This window comes from Sorex fumeus, unplaced genomic scaffold (assembly GCF_029834395.1).
Source record: "Sorex fumeus unplaced genomic scaffold, SorFum_2.1 ptg000109l, whole genome shotgun sequence".
NCBI lineage: Eukaryota > Metazoa > Chordata > Mammalia > Eulipotyphla > Soricidae > Sorex > Sorex fumeus.
In genome coordinates this window covers 3,543,436-3,565,907 of record NW_026606166.1, presented here as the reverse complement: position 1 = coordinate 3,565,907, position 22,472 = coordinate 3,543,436, and the positions used below count along the sequence as shown (strand labels likewise).

The 22,472-nt window shown below is 53.0% G+C and overlaps 2 protein-coding genes across 2 annotated transcripts; one reads left to right on the top strand and one right to left on the bottom strand.

The window, feature by feature from the left end:
* The first annotated feature begins 1,697 nt into the window (after positions 1–1,697).
* On the top strand, positions 1,698–10,007 carry PPIB (peptidylprolyl isomerase B). Its single transcript, XM_056134937.1, has 5 exons — positions 1,698–1,878; positions 2,378–2,491; positions 5,762–5,855; positions 9,148–9,332; positions 9,670–10,007. The coding sequence occupies exons 1-5, from the start codon at positions 1,744–1,746 to the stop codon at positions 9,790–9,792; spliced, it is 651 nt and encodes a 216-aa protein (XP_055990912.1). The 5' UTR covers positions 1,698–1,743; the 3' UTR covers positions 9,793–10,007.
* Positions 10,008–10,118: 111 nt separating this feature from the next.
* LOC130042758 (sorting nexin-22-like) lies at positions 10,119–11,893 on the bottom strand. Its single transcript, XM_056134951.1, has 4 exons — positions 11,798–11,893; positions 11,477–11,581; positions 10,620–10,714; positions 10,119–10,194 (listed from the first exon to the last, which is right to left on the bottom strand). Exons 1-4 carry the CDS (start codon positions 11,891–11,893, stop codon positions 10,119–10,121), a joined length of 372 nt encoding a protein of 123 aa, XP_055990926.1.
* Positions 11,894–22,472: the final 10,579 nt, after the last annotated feature.

The window sequence follows — 22,472 nt, the reverse complement described above, 5'->3', positions numbered from 1 at the left end:
GTGCTTGGGGGACCATAAGTAGTGCCCAGGATTCAAATTAGGGTTAGCCACATGTAAGGTAAGTCTCTTAATCCTTGTACTATCTCTCCAGTCCATGAAGAGCCCTTTGGAGTGGGGAGTGCAGGATCTGTCCACACCTGGCAATGCTGAGGGGGCCATTTGTGGTGCCAATGATCAAATCAGGGCTTGCCAGGTGCAAGGATACTACCACTTTATCCTTGGTAATATCTCTCAGTTCCCCCCCACTCCGAGCACTTTTTCATATATCATGTATGTCTTATTTGAGGAAATGTCTATTTAGCTTTTGCTGGAAACTGAACCCAGGTGGGCCACATGCAAGGTAAAATGCCCACTCCGTGGAACTATCACTCTGTCCCCTAAGTTCTGCAAATTGTTAAAAAGACGATATTGGTGCTTTGTCTAATAGGTGAGCACATATTTTCTTACACTCACTGGTGGGAGAGTGACATGGTTTCTAGTGCAGCTTTCTCGCTAGGAAAATACGTTCGTTCAGAGTCTATTTCGAATCCTCATGTCCTCAAGCGTAGTCTCTCGGTTATCACCAAACACTGAGAGGCATCGGCACTCTATTGTAAAGTCAAGGGAAGAAAATATGAAAGATGAAATAATTTACTCCATGTTCTAGTGTTTATCAGGAGTCCAGGTTTCCAGATTTAAAAAAATCCAGGTTTCTGTTTGATCCTGGTACCCACCCAGGCAGTTTGGTACGACCTACTGAGCTTTATTATAAACTTTCATATAGTGGACCAAAATAATTATAAGATGGGGCTGAAGCAATATTACTATGGGCAGGGTTCTTGTCTTGCACGCGGCAGACCCCGGATTAGATCCTTGGCATCCCCACATGGTTCCCCAAGGCCTGCCAGGAGTGAATCCTGAATGCAGAGTCAGGTGTAAGCCCTGAGCACTGATGGGTGTCGCCCAAAACCAGAAAAAAAAAAGTTGTAAAGAGTTTAATAGTACCATAGCTCCATAGTGTTGGAAGCCATGTGTAGCCTCCTGCAACAAAGCATCACCGGCTGTGGGTGTGAACCTGTGAAATCATGCTGTGACATAAGAAAACTAGTCCTGAACTTCCTGAGGATTTCTGTAAAAGCGAGATAACAGGGCAAGCTCGAAGGCTGACTGCAGCCCATCCTGCACCCCAAGGTCCCGCTGCTTGTAGGAGCGACCCCAACGCGGGGTAGGGCAGCCCCTGAACACTGCAGGACACGGCCCAAGCCACTCTCGGTGCACATAGTATAAAATGCACGTACTTAACCTGCGGACACCTATGGACAACACACTAAGGGATCACGCCGATCGCGCCGCTGCCGCCCCGCAATCCCGGGTCTAGCCTGCGAATGCCCAGGACCTTCAGCATCCAGCATCCAGCGGCGCACGCCTCCGGGCGCCACTTCCGCAGTGGAACCCGGCTCCCTCCCGCGGCCGTGGGCGTGGCCCTGCGTGGGCGTGGCCAGCGGCGCGAGCCAATGAGGCCGCAGCAACGTGGCGGCCGGGCGCGAGCCCGCGTCTCCGCCCGCCGCGCCGGCGCCAGGCCCCGCCCCGCGGGACTCTACTACCCGGAGCCGGCCGGGGGGGGGGAATCCCGCGGCTCCTGCGAGCGCCGAGCCGGGCCGGGGCCCCGCGTTCCCCCCCGCGCCCGCGCCCCGTGGCCGCGCCGGCCGCGCCGCCGCTCCCCACCGCTTCCGGCCGCGCCGCGCCCGCGCCCCTCGCCTGTGGATGCTGCGCTTGTCGGGCAGGAACATGAAGGTGCTGTTGGTCGCCGCGCTCGTCGTGGGCTCCGTCGTCTTCCTGCTGCTGCCGGGACCCTCCGCGGCCGACGAGAAGAAAAAGGGGCCCAAAGTCACCGTCAAGGTACGCCCGCGCCCCGGACCCCGCGGTGCCTCCGCGCGCGCCCCGGACCCCGCAGCCCTGGACCCCTCGATGCCCTCCCCGCGCCCCCCCCGCGGTGCCTCCCCGCGCGCCCCGGACCCCGCAGCCCCGGACCCCTCGATGCCCTCCCCGCGCCCCCCGCAGCCTCCCCCGCCGCGCAGGGCCCTGCGAGTGAGTCTAGACGCGCTGCAATGGGCCCGGCCCGGAACCGGGAAGCCAGAAAGGAACAAAACCCCAAACTGCGGCGAGCTCAGGCCCGCTTCCTTGGGTTTGATGCGTTTGATGGAGCAGCTGGTAGATAGACCCTGGGCCCACGGGCAGTGCCGTTCAGGAGGGCTGAGCTGGCCTGACCTCCCCAAAGCCGCTCCAGCCCCCCCCCACCCCTGCCCGAACCCCGAACCTGCCCATTTTCTCCCCCCTTCTCAGCCCCCTTCTAGCGAGACCCCTCTTCAGGGCCAGGCACTCACTCCTGTCCCCCCAGGTGTACTTCGATCTGCGCGTGGGCGATGAGGACATTGGCCGGGTGGTCATCGGTCTCTTCGGGAAGACTGTGCCCAAGACAGTGGATAATTTCGTGGCTTTAGCCACAGGAGAGGTAAGTGGCCGTGAGAGATGAGTGGCGGTCAGCTCATGCCAGTGAAGCTTTTGGACCAAGGCCTGGACCATTTGTGTGCGGAGCCCACAGAGCTGTCTCCCTGGATGCCTGTCCTTTCTTTTGCTCCCCCCCCTTACTCTTTCTTCCTCCCCTCCCCCCCCCCATTGTTTTTGGGCCACACTTAGTGGTGCTCAGGGGTTACTCCTGGCTCTGGAATTACTCCTGCTGGTGCTTGGGGTATCATATGGGATACCAGGGATCAAACCCTGGTCAGCCAAGTGCAAGTCAAGCGCCTACCACTGTCCTATCTCTTCTGCTTCCACCTTTCACCTTGAAGAGAATTTACCGACCAAAGGAAACATCTATGGAGGGCTCAAGAGATGGTGCAGGGCACTGTCGCTCGCCTGGCATGCAGCCGTGCTGGGCATCACATCACTGCAGGGTTCCTTGAGCACCGAAAGATGTGGATCCTCTGTCCCCATAGACACTCCTGTAAAGAAAACACTTGGGGCTGGAGCTGTGGCACAGTGGAGAGGGCATTTGCTTTCCATGCAGCCAGCCCAGGCTCCATCTCTGGCATCCCGTATGGTCTCCAGAGCCCATCAGGACTGATCCCTGAGCACAGGACCAGGAGTAAGCCCTGCTAACTGCCAGGTGTGGCCCCAAAACCAAAATGAAAATACAGGGGCTGGAGCCTGCGTGTGGCCAGCACGTTATTACAGCAGGGCGGGTGCTTGCCTTGCATGTGGCCAACCCCGTTCCACTGCCAGCAATGCATATGGTTTTCCGAGCCTCATCAGAAGTCAGCCCTATGCACCGCCAGATGTGCACCCCTCCACCCCCCAACCCCCATGCCCCTCAAAAAATAAAAAGAAAAAAAAAACTAGTGATGTGAGCACCAGCGCTCATGTTCTTTTTTTTTTTTGAGAGCACAGGGTCTCCACGTGTGCTGAGAGGGCTCAGGGCCAGCAGTGTCTGCCTGAGGTCTGCCCAAAGGAGAGATGCCCACTCCTCAGCCCGGTGGTGCCTGGGGGTCGAACTTGCACATGCAAGATATCTGCACAAGCTCATTCTTTGTTGTCATCTTCCCCCTGTGCCATGTACACACACATCACACAGCTTATTCCTTTTGGTTTGGGGGACATACCCAGTGGGCTCAAGTCTTACCCTCCTGGCTCTGGAGCTCTGGGATCACTCCTGTCACTCCGGTAGAGCTCAGGGAACCATATGTGGAGCCCAGGTCAGCCGCATGTAGCACAAACACCTTCCTCACTGTACTCTCTCTCTCTGCCCGAGAACTTGACTCTTTTTATCTTGGTGACTGAGTAGGGTGTGTGTACGAGGTGTTTGGGCCACACCTGGCGGTGCCCAGGTATCACTCTTGCTTAGCTCTGAGGAGCATTCTTCATGGTGTGCAGGGGATTATATGGGGTGCTCGGTATCAAACCTGGGTCAAGTTAGTGCAAGATGAATGCCCTGCCCACTGCAATTGCTCTGGCCTCCACAAACCCATCACTCCAGGTGGGGATTGGGGGCCATATGTGGCACTGAGGATTTGAACCTGTGTCATCCATATGAAGAGCATGTTCCCTGCTTGCTGGACTATCTTCCTGGCTCCTATGAACATAGTCTTAAAGAGCCAGAGGCCCAGAGCATCCTAGGCCCTAAGAAAGGAGCACCTGTATAGGAGAGTCTGTTGCAAGTTCCTACTTGGGCCACATGTCAACCTCATCTGAGGAGGGTTTAGTCCCTGAACTATTTGGCCACATTTTGTTTTGTGGGGCTGGAGGTGGGAGAGGGGGCTGTTCTCGGTATTGACCCCTGGTCTTTCTTGAAGGACCCTCTGTGATGCTGGGGAGTGAGCCAGGGTTAGCCCTATGCAAGGCAGGAATGACTTACATAATGTCTTTCTGACCTGTGTCTGGCCCCATTTTGGGGTCACGTGTGAATTCCCACTCAGGCTGTCTAAGCCCTTCGCTCGGGGATGACATGTGGCTCTCTCGCGCCACCTGCCTTCTGTGCTCTCAGGCGGCTTCTCCACCTGGGACGGCTCTTGCCTTGGGCGGATGAAGGAAAAACGAGGGCCACGCTGGTTGCTGATAGCTGCCGTTTATTCAGTCTCTCGTCTCTCCCAGCTCTCTCCACCCCCTCTCTGACTCGCTCTACAGTGCTCTCCGTGACCCCTCTCCAACCTCCCCATGGGAAGCGTAGTAAAAGTGTTTTTCCAGACTTCCCGACCACCTGCAGCCCACGAGGGCAAAACAGCCCTTACGGTGTGTTTCTCCTCTCTTTAGACCTGCAACTTGGTTAATATCTTTAATTCTCCTTCCTAATATTTTCCATTCTGTAATATACACTTTTAGACTTGTAGGGTGGCTCTCCTGGGGACTTCTTGCTACAGACCCAGACTACAGTGCTCAGGCCCGGTCAATCATTCCTCACCTGAGCAGGGTCCAAATCTAGTTATTACTTTGGGATCATGACAGAATTTGTCCATGACCAAGCTCTTATAGTTAAACATTAGGGAACTTTGGCCAGGCCCATTTTGATGCCAGGTTAGCTAACTCACCACTTGCCCTGAGTTCATCCAGTCCCTGGTCGGGACCCTGCTTTTGGAGGTAAGGGCTGCTGAGGCTTTAGTCGAAAGAGCAGATGTCCAGGAGGTATATTAGCTGGAGTCAGTCAACTCCCAACCCACAGACTTGGGGTTGGGAGTCTTTCTAACTGTCTTCCTGTATTCATACAAAAAGCACTTGCTCTGAAATAACTAACCATGCGAAGGACAGTAAGGAGAAGAGAAAGACAATATTTACAAGTCAAAGTCTGATCAGGAGACAAAGATAATTGACAGGTTGGGGGGCAGTCAGCAAACACAAGTTCCCAAGGGCCAGGGAGAAAGGGCAAACCATTATTCTGCAGGGTCACTCTTCTGGTTTTTGCTTGGGGGCCACACTTGGCAGTGTTCAGGACTTACTCTTTGGTTCTGCATTCAGGGGTCACACCTGACGGGCTCCGGGACCATGTGCATGCTGGAGATGAAGCCTGGGTGGACTGCCTGCAAGGCCAGCACCCTGCCCTGTGCTATGGCTCTGTCCTGCCTTTCTTGCATCTGTTCCTGTTGACGCTGCTTGTCGGGAGAAGGTGGAGGATGGGCGCATGGTGTAGCTGGTAGCCGAGAAGCCCACTGTGTTGGCGCTGTGTGCCTGCCTGCCCCCAGAAGCCCATGCTGCCTCCTCACCTGCCCTCTTTTTCCCCCTTTTTTCTTTCAAGAAAGGATTTGGCTACAAAAACAGCAAGTTCCACCGGGTGATCAAGGACTTCATGATCCAGGGTGGAGACTTCACCCGTGGCGACGGCACTGGAGGTAATGTGGGCAGAGGGCAGGCGCGGGTCGAGGGGTGAGACTCCCCCTGCCCCAGCTGCAACAGTCAGGGGGGACAGGGGCCCATGTTGGCAGATGTGGCCTTACCTGCCTAATCACTGCTGGCCCAGGTCTGATCCAGGGTGGCCTGTCTCGGGTGCACCAGGGACGGGCCAGTTGAGGGTCAGAGTGTTAGAGGGGACCACTTTCCCCAGCCTTACGCCTCTCTGCCAAATAACTTAGTTTCGGGGGTGTCAGGGGAGGGGTGTAGGTCCACACCCAGTGGTGCTCAGGGATCAGTCCTGACTCTGCACTCAGCAATCAGTCCTGGCGGTGCTTGGGGAGCCGTATATGGGGTGCTGGTATCAAACCTGAGTCAGACTTGTGCAAGACACATGCCCTGCCAGCTGCGCTCTCGCTCAGGCCTCCGCAAACCCATCGCTCCTGGTGGGGCTCGGGACCGTATGTGGAGCTGGGGACCCGAACCCAAGTTGGCCACATGCAGTGTGAGTGGCCTGCTCACTGGACTCTCCCTCCTGGGCCCGTTCCCAGCACCCCGTCTGACCTTTGCGGCTCTGGCACCCTCGGGACAGGGGTGCGGGGATGCGCAATTTTGCTCCGCCAAGAGCTTGAGGGCCCTTAGCTGCCCCACCCTGTCTTGGCATGGCAGGCCGGACTCGGGTTCCTGCTGAGGGCACAGCAGCCCTGGCACAGCAGATGCGTTTCCTTCCGAACCGGAGACCCAGATGGGCCCCAAGGAGATAATTAAGGTTCAAACTCATATTTGGTTTGGTTTGGGGCCCCCCTGGTGGTGTTACTCCTGTCTTTGCACTTTGAGATCAATCCGGGGGGCCCTTATGGGGTGCTGGGATTGAGCCCGGGTCAAGTGCCTCCCCGTGAGACTGTCCCTCCAGCCTGTTTGCTGGTTTTTCATCCTCTCCTTTGGAAACCCTGGGGGGACTCTGGAAGGTCGCACTTAGATCAGTGCAGAGGGTGGACACGTCCCATGTCTAACGAGTTTGAGAACTGGACCCAGCACGTCTGAGCTGAGTCCTCTGAGCTCACTCACTCTCCTGGACAGTGCTTGGGGCTGTGGGTGCCCGAGTATAGGTCAGGTATAGGTCAGGTGCCTGCAGGGCACGCCTCAGGCCAAGGCAGGGAGAGGGATGAGCCGGCCTGGCCGGGGGGGCCTTGTGGGCAAAGGAGCGGCAAGGTCAAGGTGTGAGCCAGGGCTGAGCCCAGTGGACTGGCACCCATGGGAGGCCCTGGGATTGACCCTGCCACCACCTGATCCTTCCGTCCCTTAAGGAAAGAGTGGGGTTCAGGAGGCCTGGAAATGGAGCCCCTGGAACCGGACCAGGGCCTTGTCCTCCTGAGCTACATTCCACTAGGCCTGGGGATGTCTGGGGTGATGGCAGGGCTGGACATGTTTGTGTGGTGCCCAGAGAGGGTCTCGTGGAAGGAGAAGCAGAGATCCCAGAGCCAGGCCCCTGGGTGTGGAGTCCCTGCTGTGCCGTTTTCCAGCACCCGGCCTCTGCCTCAGCTTGGAATTGGGTGTTCAACTCCTGCCTCACAGGGTTGGAGTGTGATGCTTGGTGCACACCCCAGCCTACCATCTGTGCGCCGGTAATCACAGTGCCTCAGTTCCAACAGAGATCGGAGAGCGTGGAGGTCACAGTGAGGAGTCATGGGCCCAAGAGTTAGTGGGGTGTGCAGACTCTCACCTTGCATGGAACCGACCCCAGTTTGAGTGCTGGGATTGTGTTGTCCTCCAGCAGCTTCTGAGCACTGAAGTGTGATCCCAAAACCTCCTAAAGAGGGAGTGAGAAGGGACCAGGGTGATAATACAGTTGGCAGGGCATGCGCCTTGTATGCAGCCAACCCAGGTTTGCGCCCTGGTATCCCACCAGGATAATTCCAGAGTGCAGAGGAGCACCACCAGGACTAATTCCAGAGTGCAGACCTAGGAGTAACCCCTAAGCATTGCCAGGTGTGACCCAAAAAAGCGAAAGATAAAAACGAAATAAGAATTAGTGCCTGGGGCGTGTCTCTGGACAGGACATGCAGCTGTGTGCAGCCCCGAGCCCAGCAAAGATTGAGCCCATTTAGGTGTTTACCCTGTCTCTGGGGAAGGCTTGCGCGCAGGCATAGGTTGTGGGCTTACTCAGGAAACCCGAGAGTGGAGTCCACCTTGGTTACGACCACTCTGATTGGGTGCTTCCGGTGAGTACTCTGGGCGGGCCTGGTCTGAGTCTGTCTCAGCTTCCCCCCTGTAGAAGGTGGGTTTGGGGGACCCTATGGGGTGTTGGTGATTGAACTCTGGTCAGCTGCACTCAAGGCAAGCGCCTTCCCCGCTGGACTGTCTTCTGCCCTACAGCTTTCGCTTTCTGCTCGTTCTTAGGTAAGAGGTGCTTGGCTTTCTGGGACACAAATAACAGCCCCTAACATCCCCCTCTGCCCCCTCCCCCCACCAATTCTCTCTCTTCTTAGGGGGGGACAGTGTGTGGTACTGGGGATGCAGACTCACTCAGCATGCAAGTACCCGCGTGACCCTTCCTTAGAGGCCATCACAGTCCTGCCGTCAGAGGAGCTGTGTATGAACTCTGGCTTCTAAATAAGTATGGTTTATGGTCAGGAGATAGGTAAAAAGGTAAAGGCCCTCCCGTTCATCATCGATTTGCTCGAGCGGGCCCAGTAACGTCTCCATTGGAGACTTTGTTGTTACTGTGTTTGGCATATCGAATACGTCACGGGGAGCTTGCCAGGCTCTGCCGTGCGGGCGAGATACTCTCGGTAGCTTGCCGGGCTCTCCGAGAGGGGCGGAGGAATTGAACTCGGGTCGGCCATGTTGGCTGCATGCAAGGCAAACGCCCTACCCGCTGTGCTATCGCTCCAGCCCATGATCAGGAGATACTTCATTTTATTTAAATGTTACTTTAGGCACCATGATTTACAGTATTGCTCTTGGGGGATTCTTCAGGAACATCCCAGCACCGCCCTCTCCCTGAGTGTCGCTTCCCTTCACCATTGTCCCTGTGTCCCACAGGTGTTTTGATTTGTGTCCTCATGTACCCGGGCTGTGTGAGAGCTTCCAGGGCACAGGGATGGCTGAAGGCAAAGTTCAAGCAGCCCTTGCCCTAGACTGTGTCCATCTGTGCTCTGGCGTCTAAACCAGAGGGGAGGGACAGAGGTGTGTGTGGCCCTCACGCCCCACCTGGCTGCTGAGGACAGCTCAGACTGAGACCCCGGCTATTGCTTGTCCAGGGAATGAAACTCCCCCGATCTCTCCTCCCAGGTAAGAGCATCTATGGCGAACGCTTCCCTGATGAGAACTTCAAGCTGAAGCACTACGGTCCGGGCTGGGTGAGCATGGCCAACGCGGGCAAAGACACCAACGGCTCCCAGTTCTTCATCACTACGGTCAAGACTGCCTGGCTGGATGGCAAGCACGTGGTGTTCGGGAAAGTTATTGAGGGCATGGTGAGTTGGGGTGGGGGTGGCGCTCGGTGGGGTGCTGCTCAGGGGGCTGCGCTCAGGCCCTGGCAGCACCAAAGTTGGTCGCGCAAAGCAACCCCACACTCAGACCCAGCACATGGCAGAAACCTGAGGGGTCTGGAAGAACGAGCCAGCTTCCCAGTACACCCCAACTTCTGAGCACCCCCAGGGCCTGTGTCCATCCCTGCGCGGCCCAGCCTGGCCTGTGCCTTAGGGGACCCTCCCAAACGCTGCAGCCCACAGTGGCGCTGGACCCCAGGGCCTCCATCTCCCTGTGCTCAGAGTCTCCTCACCCTCCCTCATCTTCTGCTTCACCTTACAGGAGGTCGTGCGCAAGGTGGAGAGCACCAAGACAGACGGGCGGGACCGGCCCCTGAAGGACGTGACCATTGCGGACTGTGGCAAGATCGAGGTGGAGAAGCCGTTTGCCATCGCCAAGGAATAGAGCTGCAGGGAGCACTTCCTGTGAGCACGTGTCTGCAGCCAGCAGGGTCCTCCGAAGGCAGAGACTGCCTCCGCGCCATGTTTTACCAGGGGTGCTGGCGTCCAGGGAGCGGACCCCACCCACATCCACTTGCCCGGCCACCCACCCACCAGGCTCGGTTTTATAACAAATTCTTACCAATGCTGCAAAGTACAAATAATAAAAGGTGGGTTTTTTTTTTTAAAAAAAAAAACTAAAACTAAACCCTATGTGAGGGCTGGGTTCTCGAAAATGTAAGGCTCCCCTCCTCCATGCACCTGGATTCTAAAATAAGATACCGAGGTCAGCTACTCACCTGGAACAGGGATGCGGACATAGGGATCCAGGCCAAAGCCTAGTACAGGCTGATGGCATGGCTGTGGGCTAGGAAGGCAAGAAACCATGAGTCATGGAGCAGAGGGTGGGGTCAGGCCTCCTGTTGGTGGACTCTGGATGACCAGACCAGGGACCCACTCAGGAAATGGGGACAGGAAAGTTGTGACCAGCAAAGGACAAGCCTTCCCGGATGGCCACCAGAGGGCAGCAGCAGCCAGGTGTAGGTCACAGCGCCAGCTGTCACCAGGCAGAAATTTCCCCAGAGAGCCAAAGGGAGAAGCAATAAGCTCCTGGGGATGTGGTGGGGGAGGGGGGTGTCAAGAAAGGGGCAAGACTAAGTGGTCTGGAACCACCTCTAAGGGCTGCTGATTTATCAGGGACAGGCCCAGGTCTGGGAAGCAGGTAATCGCCCCTAGCCTGCCACCCCCAACACTTGGTCCCTCTGCCAAGCCATGGTCCCAAAAGGCACTCACCCCCAGCTGCTGGTCTTGGGGTCTGCGGGGGAGTGCAGAAGGCCCAGGAATTCCAGAAGCTCCTTGGGCACTTCCTGGTTCAAGTGCAGGATGCCCTGGAGGACAGAGTCACCAGTCAGCTGGGCCGTTTCACACCAGGGGCCTTCCAGAGCTCCTCAGCAGAGAGGCCAGGTGGGGGAGCAGATGCTGCCGAAGCAGGAGGCGGGTCCGTGCCCAGCACAGGGCCAGGAGTAGCCCCTGGGCACAGCTGGTTGTGACCCCAAACCCTACAAGGATCCGAGGTCTCCAGGACAAGAGCACGGAATCCAGCTCAGGGACTTTGTGCATCCGCCTTCCTGAGACTCTTATCTGACATGAGGCCAACTTGGACTATCCTGCACCTGCCCTGCGCCGCAATCTCGGCAACTCAGGATTTTCAGGCCCATTTCACTCCAGCAAAGACACTGAGGGCAGTGAGTGACTTGCCCCACCCCCATCCCCACATCCTGCCCACGCCCCTGCAGTGACATCCCCCACAGTACCTGAACGTGGGCCCCCAGGTATCCCCGCACCTTAGTTTAGGTTCCCAGGTACTCACCCCCCCCCCACACACCTGCACGTAGGCCCATAGGTATCCTCCATACCTACACATAGGACCCCAGGTACCCCCGCATCTGCACGTAGGTCCCTGGGTACCCCCCACACCTGCACATGAGCCCCCCCCCCCCCCCCCCCCCAGGAATCCCCTGTGCCTGCACGTAGGTCCCCAGGTATCCCTCACACCTGCACGTAGGCCCTCAGTTAACCCCCCACACCTGCAAGTAGGACCCCAGGTACCCCACACACCTGCACGTAGGCCCCCAGGTACCTGCCCGCACCTGCACATAGGCCTCCAGGCCCAGCCACTGCTGCTCCAGCCCTCTGGTTCTCCAGCCAGGCAGGCGTTTGGAGGGAAAGTCAGGCACTTGGTACAGTTTCTTGGTCTGCCAGGAGGGCCCGATCAGACACCCCTGCAAGTGCTAGGGGGTGGGGGCAGGGGACAGGTGGCCAGTGGGTGGGGAGGGGGGGCAAGGATAGGTCAGGCTGGAACATACCCACTCCCTCCCCAAGCCTCAGGACTGTGGGAGGGTGTGGGGCCAGGGTGTCCCTGTGCTTCGGCCAGGAGCCAGTCGGGGTCTCGGGGTTCCTGGGCGTCTCACCCACTGGTGCAGCGTGTAGAAATCGCAGTAGCACCTGGACAGCGTGTGTCTGTGCCCGCCGCACCACACCTGTACTCGGAATAATTGCAGGAGCATTTTTGGCCTGAGCTTCCTCCGGGATCCTCCTGCATCTCCACGATACAGACGGGGTCAGCCAAGACCCTGACCCGCCGAACCTGGGGACAGGTACACGGCGCCCCCACTCACCAGGTAGCCTTTGGACTCTTCCTGGACTCTGGGGCATCAGAGCCCGCCAACAGGATGTGAACCAACAGCATCAGGGTCCTGTGCCTATTGGAGTCTGACCTCAGCCCTGCTCTTATCCCTGCCCCTCGACACGTAGGCACACCCTGTCCTCTCTGGCCCCACCCCTGGGTCTCAGTTCTGCCCTCACCCCTGTCCCAGGACACTGAGCCAAGAGTAGTGGTCCCTAGAGCTTCATAGTATTCCAAGCGAGGGGATAATCATCCAGAGACCTTCCAGTTGCTCGAAGAGGACTGATTTTTGCCTCCAGACTGCTCCAGGTGACTTGTTACTTCGTTCCCAGACAGTACTCCAGGATCCTCCATAGATGGGGACATCCAGATGATCATCTCCCATCCAGAGCGATCCCTCCAACCATCATTAACTTAGTGGTCCCGTGTCTATCCCAGCTGCCTTTTCCACCAGCTCATGAGGCAGGCTTCCAAACCGTGGAGCGATCCTCCTGGCCCTTGTCTCTACTGTCCTTCGATGTTAGTCTCATAATTATCCTACTTTGTATTCCATAAATGAGTGCATTCTATGTCTGTCCCTCTTTTTCTGATTAACCTGATACTTTCCATGTCCATCCACTTCTAAGCAAATTTCATTACTTCATCTTTTCTAACAGTTGCATAGTATTTCACTGTATAGATGCACCATGGTTTCTTTAACCAGTCATCTGTTCTCAGACACTCAAGTTGTTTCCAGATTCTGGCTATTGTGAACAGTGCTGCAATGAACATACAGGTGCAGATGTCATTTCTACTGTTTTTTTTTTTTTGCATCTCCGAGATATATTCCCAGAAGTGGTATTGCTGGGTGATATGGCGCGCGCACTCTCTCTCTGTCTCTCTCTCTGTCTCTCTCGCTCTCTCTCTCTCTCGTGGTGTTTCTGTCTGCTTTTGATATTAGGGTGATACTTCTATCATAGAAACTGTTTGGAAGTTTCTTTTTCTTCAATTTCCTGGAAAAGCTTGAACAGGATTAGGAGTAGGTCCTCTTTAAAGGTTTGGAAGAATTCACTACTGAATCCATATGGGCCAGGGCCTTTTTTTTTTTTTTTTGGAGACTTTTGATTACTATATCAATTTCTTTGATAGTGATAGGTTTGTTCAGATATTCCAAGTCTTCTTGGGATGAGCTTTGAGAGATTATAGGAGTCCAGGAATTTATTCATTTCTTAGAGGTCTCTTATTTCTTGGCATAAAGATTCTCAAAGTAATCTCTGATTATCCTTTGAATTTCTGTGGTTTCTGTTGTGATGTCCCCTTTTCATTTGTGAATCTGTTTAGAGTCTCTCTCTCTCTCTCTCTCTCTCTCTCTCTCTCTCTCTCTCTCTCTCTCTCTCTCTCTCTCTCCCTCCTCCCCCTTCCCCGAGTCTTGCCAGTGATTTACTGATGAGAAAAACATTTCTCAAAGAAACAGCTCTTGGTTTCATTGATCTTTTGGATTGTTTTTTGGGTTTCCAAGTCATTAATTTCTGCTCTAAGTTTTATTATTTCTTTCTTCTACCTTGTTTGGACTCCTTTTGTTGGTCACTTTTCAAGATCCTAAACTGTGAGGTTAAGTTTCTCATGAGGTTAAGTTACTCATTCCTTCCTGAGGAATAAACTTGTAGAGCTACAAACTTCCCTCTTAACATGCTTTTGCCATGTTCCATAAATTCTGGTAATTCATGTTTTCATTCTCATTTGTTTCCAGGAGTTTTTATTATTTCCTCTCTAAGATACTGGTTGTTCAGTAGTGAGCTGCTTAGTTTCCAGGTGTTTGATTTGAATTTCTGTTTCTCTGTGTGATTCACTTCTATTTCCAGTGCATCATAGTCTGAAAAGATCATTGATACAATTTTAATCCTCTTAATTTTATGGAGGTATGTTTTGTGGCCCAGAATGTGGTCTATCTTGGAAAATATCCTATATATAGAAGAATGTGTATTCAGCTTTTTTGGATGAAATGTCTAAACCTTGCGACTTTTTGGATGAAATCTGCTAAACCTCTGTCTTCCATTTCTTCCCTCAGATAAAGTATGTCCTTGCTGAGTTTGAGTCTGGTTGATCTATTGAGAATGAAATCACCAACTATTATTGTGTTTCTATCAATGTCTTTCTTCAAGTCTATGAGCAGTTGTTTTAAGTATTTTTCTGGTACCTCATGAGGTGCATATATATTTAGGAGTGTGAGTTCTTCCTGATGTACAGATCCTTTGAGCATTAAGAAATTACCTTACTGTCTCTTGTAACCTTCAGTCTGATATCTATGTGGTCTGATAATAGTATAACCACCCCAGCTTTTTTGAGGGAGTTGTTTGCTTGTGGAATTGCTTTCCATCCTTTGAAAGCAATGAGTCTGTGTTTGCTCTGACTGTTCAGATGCATTTCTGAGTTTCAGGCAGCAGAATGTTGGGTTCAATTTTCGAATTCATCTTGTCACTCTGTGTCTTTTAATTGGTCTGGTTAGCCCATTGATACTGAGAGAGATTATTGTTGACGACTTTATCCCACTTTTCTGTAGCAGTTTTGTGTGTTTGGGGGGCTTGTCTAGTCTTAAAGTAGCCCATTTAGTTTTTCCTGCAGCCATGGTTTTGAGTTTATGAAGTTTCTCAGATGTTGTTTGTCTGCGAAGCTCTGTGTTGTTCCTTCAAGTATGAAAGTCTAGCTGGGTATAGTATTCTTGGTGAGGCATTCATTTCATTGAGTTTTTTTTTACTATATCCCCCCCACTGTCTTTGCACCTGGAGAGTTTCATCAGATAAGTCTGCTGTAAATCTTAAGGATGCACCTTTTTAAAAATTTATTATTATTATTATTATTATTATTTTATTAGTGAGACACCATGAGGTACAGTTGTAGACTTACAAACTTTAGTGTTTGGGTTTCAGTTATACAATGATCAAGTACCCATCCCTTCACCAGTGCCCATTCTCCACCACCAATGAACCCAGTTGCCCTCCTACCCCCCCAGCACCCCGCCCCACCACAGAGACTGGCCCACATCCAGAAGAACAAAATCAACCGGTGTTGGCACAGATGTGGCGAGAAAGGGACCCTCCTTCACTGCTGGTGGGAATGCTGACTGGTTCAGCCCTTTTGGAAAACAGTATGGACGATTCTCAGAAAACTAGAAATTGAGCTCCCATTTGACCCAGCAATACCACTCCTGGGAATATATCCCAGAGGAACAAAAAAGTATAGTCGAAATGGCATCTGCACTTGTATGTTCATTGCTGCACTGTCAACAGTAGCCAAAATCTAGAAAAAACCTGAGTGCCCAAGAACAGATGACTGGTTAAAGAAACTTTGGTACATCTACACAATGGAATACTATGCAGCAGTTAGAAAGGATAAGTCATGAAATTTTCAAACAAGTGGTTCTACATGGAAAGTATCATTTTAAGTGAAATGAGTCAGAAAGAGAGGGACAGACATAGAAAGACTGCACTCATCTGGGGAATATGAAGTAACAGAATGGTAGATGAACACCCAAGAATAGTTGAGATAAGTACCAGGAGGTCTGCTCCACAGATTGGAAGCTGTCAGCACATGCTGGGGGAAAACACAGCTCAGATAGAGAAGGGAACACCAAGGATGCACCTTTATCAGAAATTTTCTTTTTTGATCTTGCTGCTTTCAGAATTTTATCTCTATCTGTGTTTTTCCCCATTCTGCTAAGGATGTGTCTTGGAGTATTTTTATGTAGATTTCTTTTCATTGGTACCCTTCAGGCCTCCTGAATCTGTGTGCATGCACTCTCCAGCTCTTGGACTGTTTCAGCAATGATGTCCTTGAGAGTTCCTTCTTCATCTGGGTTTTCTTCCTGTCCCTCTGGGACTCCAATGATTCTTATGTTATTCCTCTTGTCTTGATCCCGGTTTTCTCTTGATAACTGTTGGTTTATTTTGAGGCTCTTTTCCATTTTCTGCTCTTGTCTGGAGATTCTCTGCACCTCATTTTAGAGCTCACTGATTCTGTCCTCAGCAGCTGTTACTCCGATGCTGAGATCTTCCACTGAGTTTTTTTTTCTTGGCCCACCAAGTTTTTTAGGTCTGTCATTTTTGCTTGTCTTTTCTTTTCCATTTTTCTCACTTCTGTTCTCATATCCTTTTTCTGGGGAGGGGGGGTCACACCTGGCGATGCACAGGGATTACCTGGTTCATGCACTCAGGTATTACTCCTGGCGGTGCTCGGGGGACCATGTGGGATGCTGGGAATCGAACCCGGGTTGGCCACATGCAAGGCAAACTCCCTACCTGCTTTGCTATCACTCCAGCCCCCTCCTCTTGTGTTTTATCAGCAGTGTGTTCCATTGATTCTTTGATTCCCCTTGAACTTTGAGATTCTTTGAGCTCCTTTGAGATTCTTTGAGCTCCTTTGAGATTCTTTGAGCTCCATCATTAACAGCTCCATTCAAAAATCCTTATCTGAGAGGTTATGTAGTTCATTATTACTGTTTGATTCATCCAGACCAGTGATTTCACTCACTAAGCCTGATGAGTTTCTGCGTTGTTTTACCATTATGATTTTTGTGTTTTGTAGTTTTTCAGCTGCATGTTGTATGCTTTGGCCCCTGCAGTGGACTGTCTTTGTGTGTTACTGTGGATTATGCATAGGTAAAGAAATATGAGGCCTGGGTTAACTAATATCCCAAATGTAGGATGGAGATGAAGTAACTTTTTGTGGTCAGAGATTTTCAAGGTATGCTGTGAGGGGTAGATCCGGGGGCGATGCTGGGGGTCCACACACTGGTTTTGAGAAGTTAGATCGGCATATTGGGGGAGACAGCTGCCAGGGGAGGGAAGTTCCTGGGTGAGTTGCTGAGAGTCGGAGCTTCCCTTTGGGTGAGGGGCTGGAGCTTGGGTGAAGGGATAGGCATCGCAGGCCCCTGGTGTCCACACACCTGGTTTGAAAAATTAGATTGGCACATTGGGGGCGACAACTGGCTAAGACCTGATTTCATCTCCAAAAATTAGGACTGCTGCCCACTTATTATCCCCAGACCTTCAGGATGCTGATGGAGGCCATTTGGTCACCCCAGACCTTTAGTGTGCTTCAGAAGCCCGTTTATTGCCTTCAGATGTTCAGGGTGTGCCAGAGAGTCTGTTTACATCCCAGACCTTCAGAGTATCCCAAGGTGGTCATTTGTTGTCCCCAGACTGTTAGGGAGGCACTTTCGTCTCACCCAGGACATCAAGATTTTTCTAGGAGTTATGTTTGTCATTCCCAGAAGTTCAAGGTTCCCCTGGAGGCCTGTTTGTCATAACCAGACACTCGGAGTTCTCTGGGAAGCTCATTTGTCACCAAATAACTTCATAGTGCTCCACAAAACTCATTTGTCATCTCCAGAATTTCAGTCTTCCTGGATACCCATTTGTCCTCATCAGACTTCATGATTGTCCAGGATGCCCGATTGTCATCTCCAGAAATTCTGAGCATTCGGGAGGCCTGGCTTTTACCGCCTGACTCTCAGCATGGTCCAGGAGGCTCAACAGCTCCATAGACCTTCAGGGTGTTCCTGGATGCCATGTGGTCATTCCCTGACCAGCAGGGTGCTCCAGGAGGTCAATTCGCCATACTCAGACATTTCGGTATATACAGAAGGCCATTTTATTATACTCAGACATTTGGGGTGCTTTGGAGGCCATGTTGTCATCCTCAGACCTAGAGTACTATAGGATGCTGATTTCTTATCCCCAGGCTTTCAGGGTGCTTCAGGAGGCTTGCTTTTTGTCCCCACAACTTCAGGGTGCTCTAGGAGGCTTGTTTTTTGTCCCTAGATTTTCAGAGAGCTCCAGAAGGCCTGTTAGGTACCCACAGACCTCAGGGTGCTCCAGGATTCTCAACTTTGTCCCCACACCTTCCAGGTACACATGGAAGCCCCAGACATTTAGGGTCCTCCTGGAGGCCATCTTGTTGTCTCCAGACCTTAAGGCTGCTCCAAGAGACATGTTTCTCTCCTCCAGACTTTCAGCATGCTCCAGGAGGCCAGGTTGGGGTGCCCAGGCCATCCGGCTCTCCGGAGGCCATTTGATTGTTCTCAGACTTTCAGTGTTTTCCTGGAGCACAATTTCTTCCTAGCACCTTTAGGGTGCTACAGGAGGCTCTTCTTTTTTTCTTGTTCCCCAGACCTTCAGAAGGCTCTAGAATTCCGTTTGTGCCTCCAGGCATTCAGAGTGTGCAGAAGGCCTGTTTGATGTCCCCAGCCTTCATCTCTCCCCTGGAGGCACGTTTGTCATCTCATCCCCAGAGCTTCAGAGTGCTCCAGGAGGCCCATTAGTTTTCTACAGACCTCCAGGGTCCTGATTATCACCCCCATATCTTCACAGTGCCCCTGGAGGACACTTTGTCACCTCCAGACCTTCAGGTTACTCCAGGAGACATGATTGTTACCTTCAGGGTGATCCAGGCAGCCTATTTGTCACCCCCAGACCTTCAGGGTGCTGTTTGATGTCCACAGACCTTCAGGTGCCCTTGGAGGCCGTTTGGTGGCCCCAGACAGTCAGAGCGCTCCAAGAAGCCTGCTTGTTGCCTCCAGAGGATCAGAGTGTGCCAGGAGCCTCCTGTTACATCTCCAGAACTTCGGTGGATACCAGGATACCCATTTGTGGCTCCCAGACTTTCACGGTGCTCCAGGAGTCATGTTTGTCATACTCAGACCTTCACTATGTTCCAGGAGTCACATCTGTCACCCCCAGAACCTCAAGGTGCTCCAGAAGGTCCTTTTGTCATCTCTGGACCTCCAGGGTCCTCCAGGAGGCCCATTTGTCATTGTTGGAGCTTCAGAGCACTCTAGGAGCCAATTTGTTATCCCCAGACTTTCATGGTGCTCCCAGAGGCCATCCTGTCACCCCCAGACCTCAGGGTGATGCAGTAAATCATTTTGTTGTCCTCAGCTCCGGGGGTGGCCCAGCAGGTCATTTTATCATCCCCAGGCTGTCAGGGTGCTCCAAGAGGCCCATTTGTTGTCCGCACATATTTGGGATGCCAAGGGATCCATTTCATCATTCTTGGACATTCAGAGTGCTCTAGGAGTCCATTTTGTTGTCCTAGACTTTCAGGGTGCCCCAGGAAGTGTGACTGTCATTCACAGGCCTTCAGAATGATCCAGGAGGCTCACTTATTGCCTCCAGACTTTCTTAGTGCGCCAGGAGGCCTGGTGAACTTAGTCTGTTGAGTTATTTTTCTAATTCACATCCTAATTTTAACAGATGATCTAGAAGTTTTCATCCATGGGGTGACTCCCAAACAGTGGCCTAGGTAGTCATGTCCCCACGACTCTCTGGACCCCTAGGTTGGATGCTTGGCATTGCATGGTCCCCTGAAGTAGCAGTGATAGATATAGATTTACCTCCTCTCCGCCTTCTCCTCCTCCTCTTCCATTTTACCATCACAAATAAAACGGCTTGATTTCATTCTGTATACCACTAATTTCCTTCTGTCTCACACAGTAACAGAGTACCTAAGTCTGTTATAAACTGAGTGGTGGGGACTGGAGTGGGGAGAAAGTGGGGGGGGGGGGGAGAGACGGACAGACAGACAGTCAGACAGACAGACAGACAGAGACAGAGAGAGACAGAGAGAGACAGAGAGCCCCAGGAGTAATCCCTGAGTTCAGTGCAGAATTAGGAGTAATCCCTGCGCGTCACTGGGGGTATGGTCCTCAAGCAACAAAATCAAACGAAAACCTAAAATGAATGGTGGGAGTGGGTGCTGGAGAAAACAGTGCAGTGGGTGGGGGCTTGCATTGGGTTGCACCCGCCCCCACCCGAGTTCGGCTCCCGTCCCCTCCCTCCCCAGACCCCCCACCCCCCACCTCCAGAGTCCTGAGCTTTGCTGCAGTATTTCCTGACCGCGCAGCCAGGGAGTGCGGGCTGGGTCTGCGGCCCCAGAACAGAACCAAACAGAACCAAGCAAGCGGACAGGCAGACACACGCACAGGCACACCCGCTGAGAGGTGGGGTGTGGCTTTAGGGTTGGGGATGGTCCTGCCGGGAGTCCGTCTGTTCCTGGGTGAGGGGCGCCGTGAAGCCCCAAGTCCCCCTCGGGTCGCGCTGGTCCCGCCAGCGGTGCTCGGGCGCCTCCTGGCGGCCACCTCTGTATAGCGGCTGGGGTGATGCGGCGATTCGGTTGCTCGGCCCGGGCTGCTTTCCAGAAGGTCCGAGTCGTAGTCGCATCGGTCCCGTTGTCGCGGTGCCGTCCCTGGGGCCGGTGGCAGTGATCTGGTGCGGACGTGTGCGAGGTCCGTTTTGCCTCCGGAGCCGGGTGGGGTGGTGTTGACTGGCTCCCCGGGCGGGTGGTCCGGCGTCTGCCAGCAGGTGGCGCTGGTGGCGCGCTGCGGAGGGGTCTGGAGAGGCGCTGCAGGCGGGGCTGAGGGTGGGGGCGACCAGCGCTTCCCGGACCCACCCAGCGCCTGCCCTACCGACTTCTGCTGGGGGTCGTGGTGCCCCCACAGCGACTCCTCGGTGTTGTGCCAGGAGTAAAGTCTGAACATCGTCAATAAAGTTGCCTTTGGCCTTCCCTTGTATCAGGTAACCAGGAGAGAAGAACCCCTGACACTCAGCCGCAGTAGTTGCACCCTGTCTAGGGGTCTGAAATAGCACCGCACCGTAGCACTGTCCTCCCGTTGTTCATCGATTTGCTTGGGCCGGCCCAGTTACGTCTCCATTGTGAGACTTGTTGGTACTGTGTTTGGCATATTGAATACATCACGGGTAGCTTGCCAGGCATTGCCGTGTGGGTGAGATACTCTCAGTAGCTTGCTGGACTCTCTGAGAGGGGCGGAGGAATCGAACCCCGCTTGGCCAGACTGGCTGGGCGCAAGGCAAATGCCCTACTGCTGTGCTATCTCTCCAGGGTCTGAAATAAATAGGCCTTAAAACAGACTCTGGCCGGTGCTGGAGCAATAGCACAGCGGGTAGGACGTTTGCTTTGCATGCGGCTGACCCGGGTTCGATTCCCAGCATCCCATATGGTCCCCTGAGCACTGCTAGGGGTGATTCCTGAGTGCAGAACCAGGAGTAATCCCTATGCATCGCCAGGTGTGACCCCAAAAGCAAACAAATAAACCACCACCACCAACAACAACAAAAACAGATTCTGGCCCTGGTGGTGATAGTGGTACATAGACAGGGCCTGCTGCCTACTTCCTGAACACAGAGATTGTGAATGGCCTCAGGGAGAGAGATAGAACAGCTTGGAAGAGGAAGGCCAAGAGGTGTGAGGAAAGGGACATTGGCTCTCTGGTTCACCAGCCGCAGGCAGTTTATGGGTCCATATGCAGATGCAGGACCAGGCTGACCCTCTGCGTTTGCTGCCTCCACGGGACAGGCTGCCCTGCCTATGGCACAGGAGCCATGAGTATGGGCACAGGCTGATCCTGGCCCAGCGGATAGGCCTCTGGGTCTCTCCGGGGGCACAGCTGGCATCCAAGGGCAGCTCAAGGAGAAGGCGACAGGAATCTGCAGAGAATTACAAAGTCAGGGAGGAGCATCCTGATGGGCAACAGAGAGGAGATTATGAGGAAAGGTGGCTCAGGGCATGTGCTGGAGGGCTTGACGTTGGCCTCTAATCTGAGGTAGGGCTGTTGCAGGGCTGCTGCTGACGTTAGGACTTGTGCTTCTCCTGGGCTCTGAGATACAAGGAAGGAGAGGCAGCCCTTTGTGGCTTCCCAGGAAAGAAGCCGACCCCCTCAACTCTGGTGTTCCGCTTTCCAGGGGAAAGTGAGGGTCTCAGAGAAAGCTGGAAGGATCTTACATCCTCCTGAAGGAAATGCATGCGGTGCTTGTCACCTGGCACTGGAGGACCGGTGCCACCTTCTCCCCCGTCGAGCTATAAGGCCAGGTATCCAGTAACAGATCTGAGCCTGGCAACACTTCCTGCTCTTCTGCTGTGTATGTTCTCCTCAATGAGCCCCAGAAATGACACAGGAGTGGGGACAGGGGTCTCTTGCCATCAACGCTTACCAATTTCTTCTTCTTCAGCCACTCAGAGTTAGAAACCAGGGATGTTTACTGGAAAGTAAGTAGAAGAGGAAGAAACTCCCCAGCTCTTTTTATTTATTTATTTATTTATTTATTTATTTATTTTTATTAGTGAATCAACTTGAGGTACAGTTATAGACTTACAAACTTTTTTTTTTATGTAGGAGTATTGCTATTTATTCAGCCATTGGTTAGGCTGATTGAATTGGGTATGAACTCACCTTTCTCTTTTTTTCCTTTTTTATAATTTTATTTACTGAATCATCGTGAGAGCAGTTACAAAGCTTTCGGGTCTAAGTCTCGGTCATACAATGAAACACCCATACCTTCACCAGTGCCCATTTTCCACCACTAAAAACCCCAGTATACCCCCCATCCCAAACCCTCCTGCTACCTGTGGGGCAGATGATTTCCACATTACTCTCTCTCTCTACTTTGATTACATTCAATATTTTGACA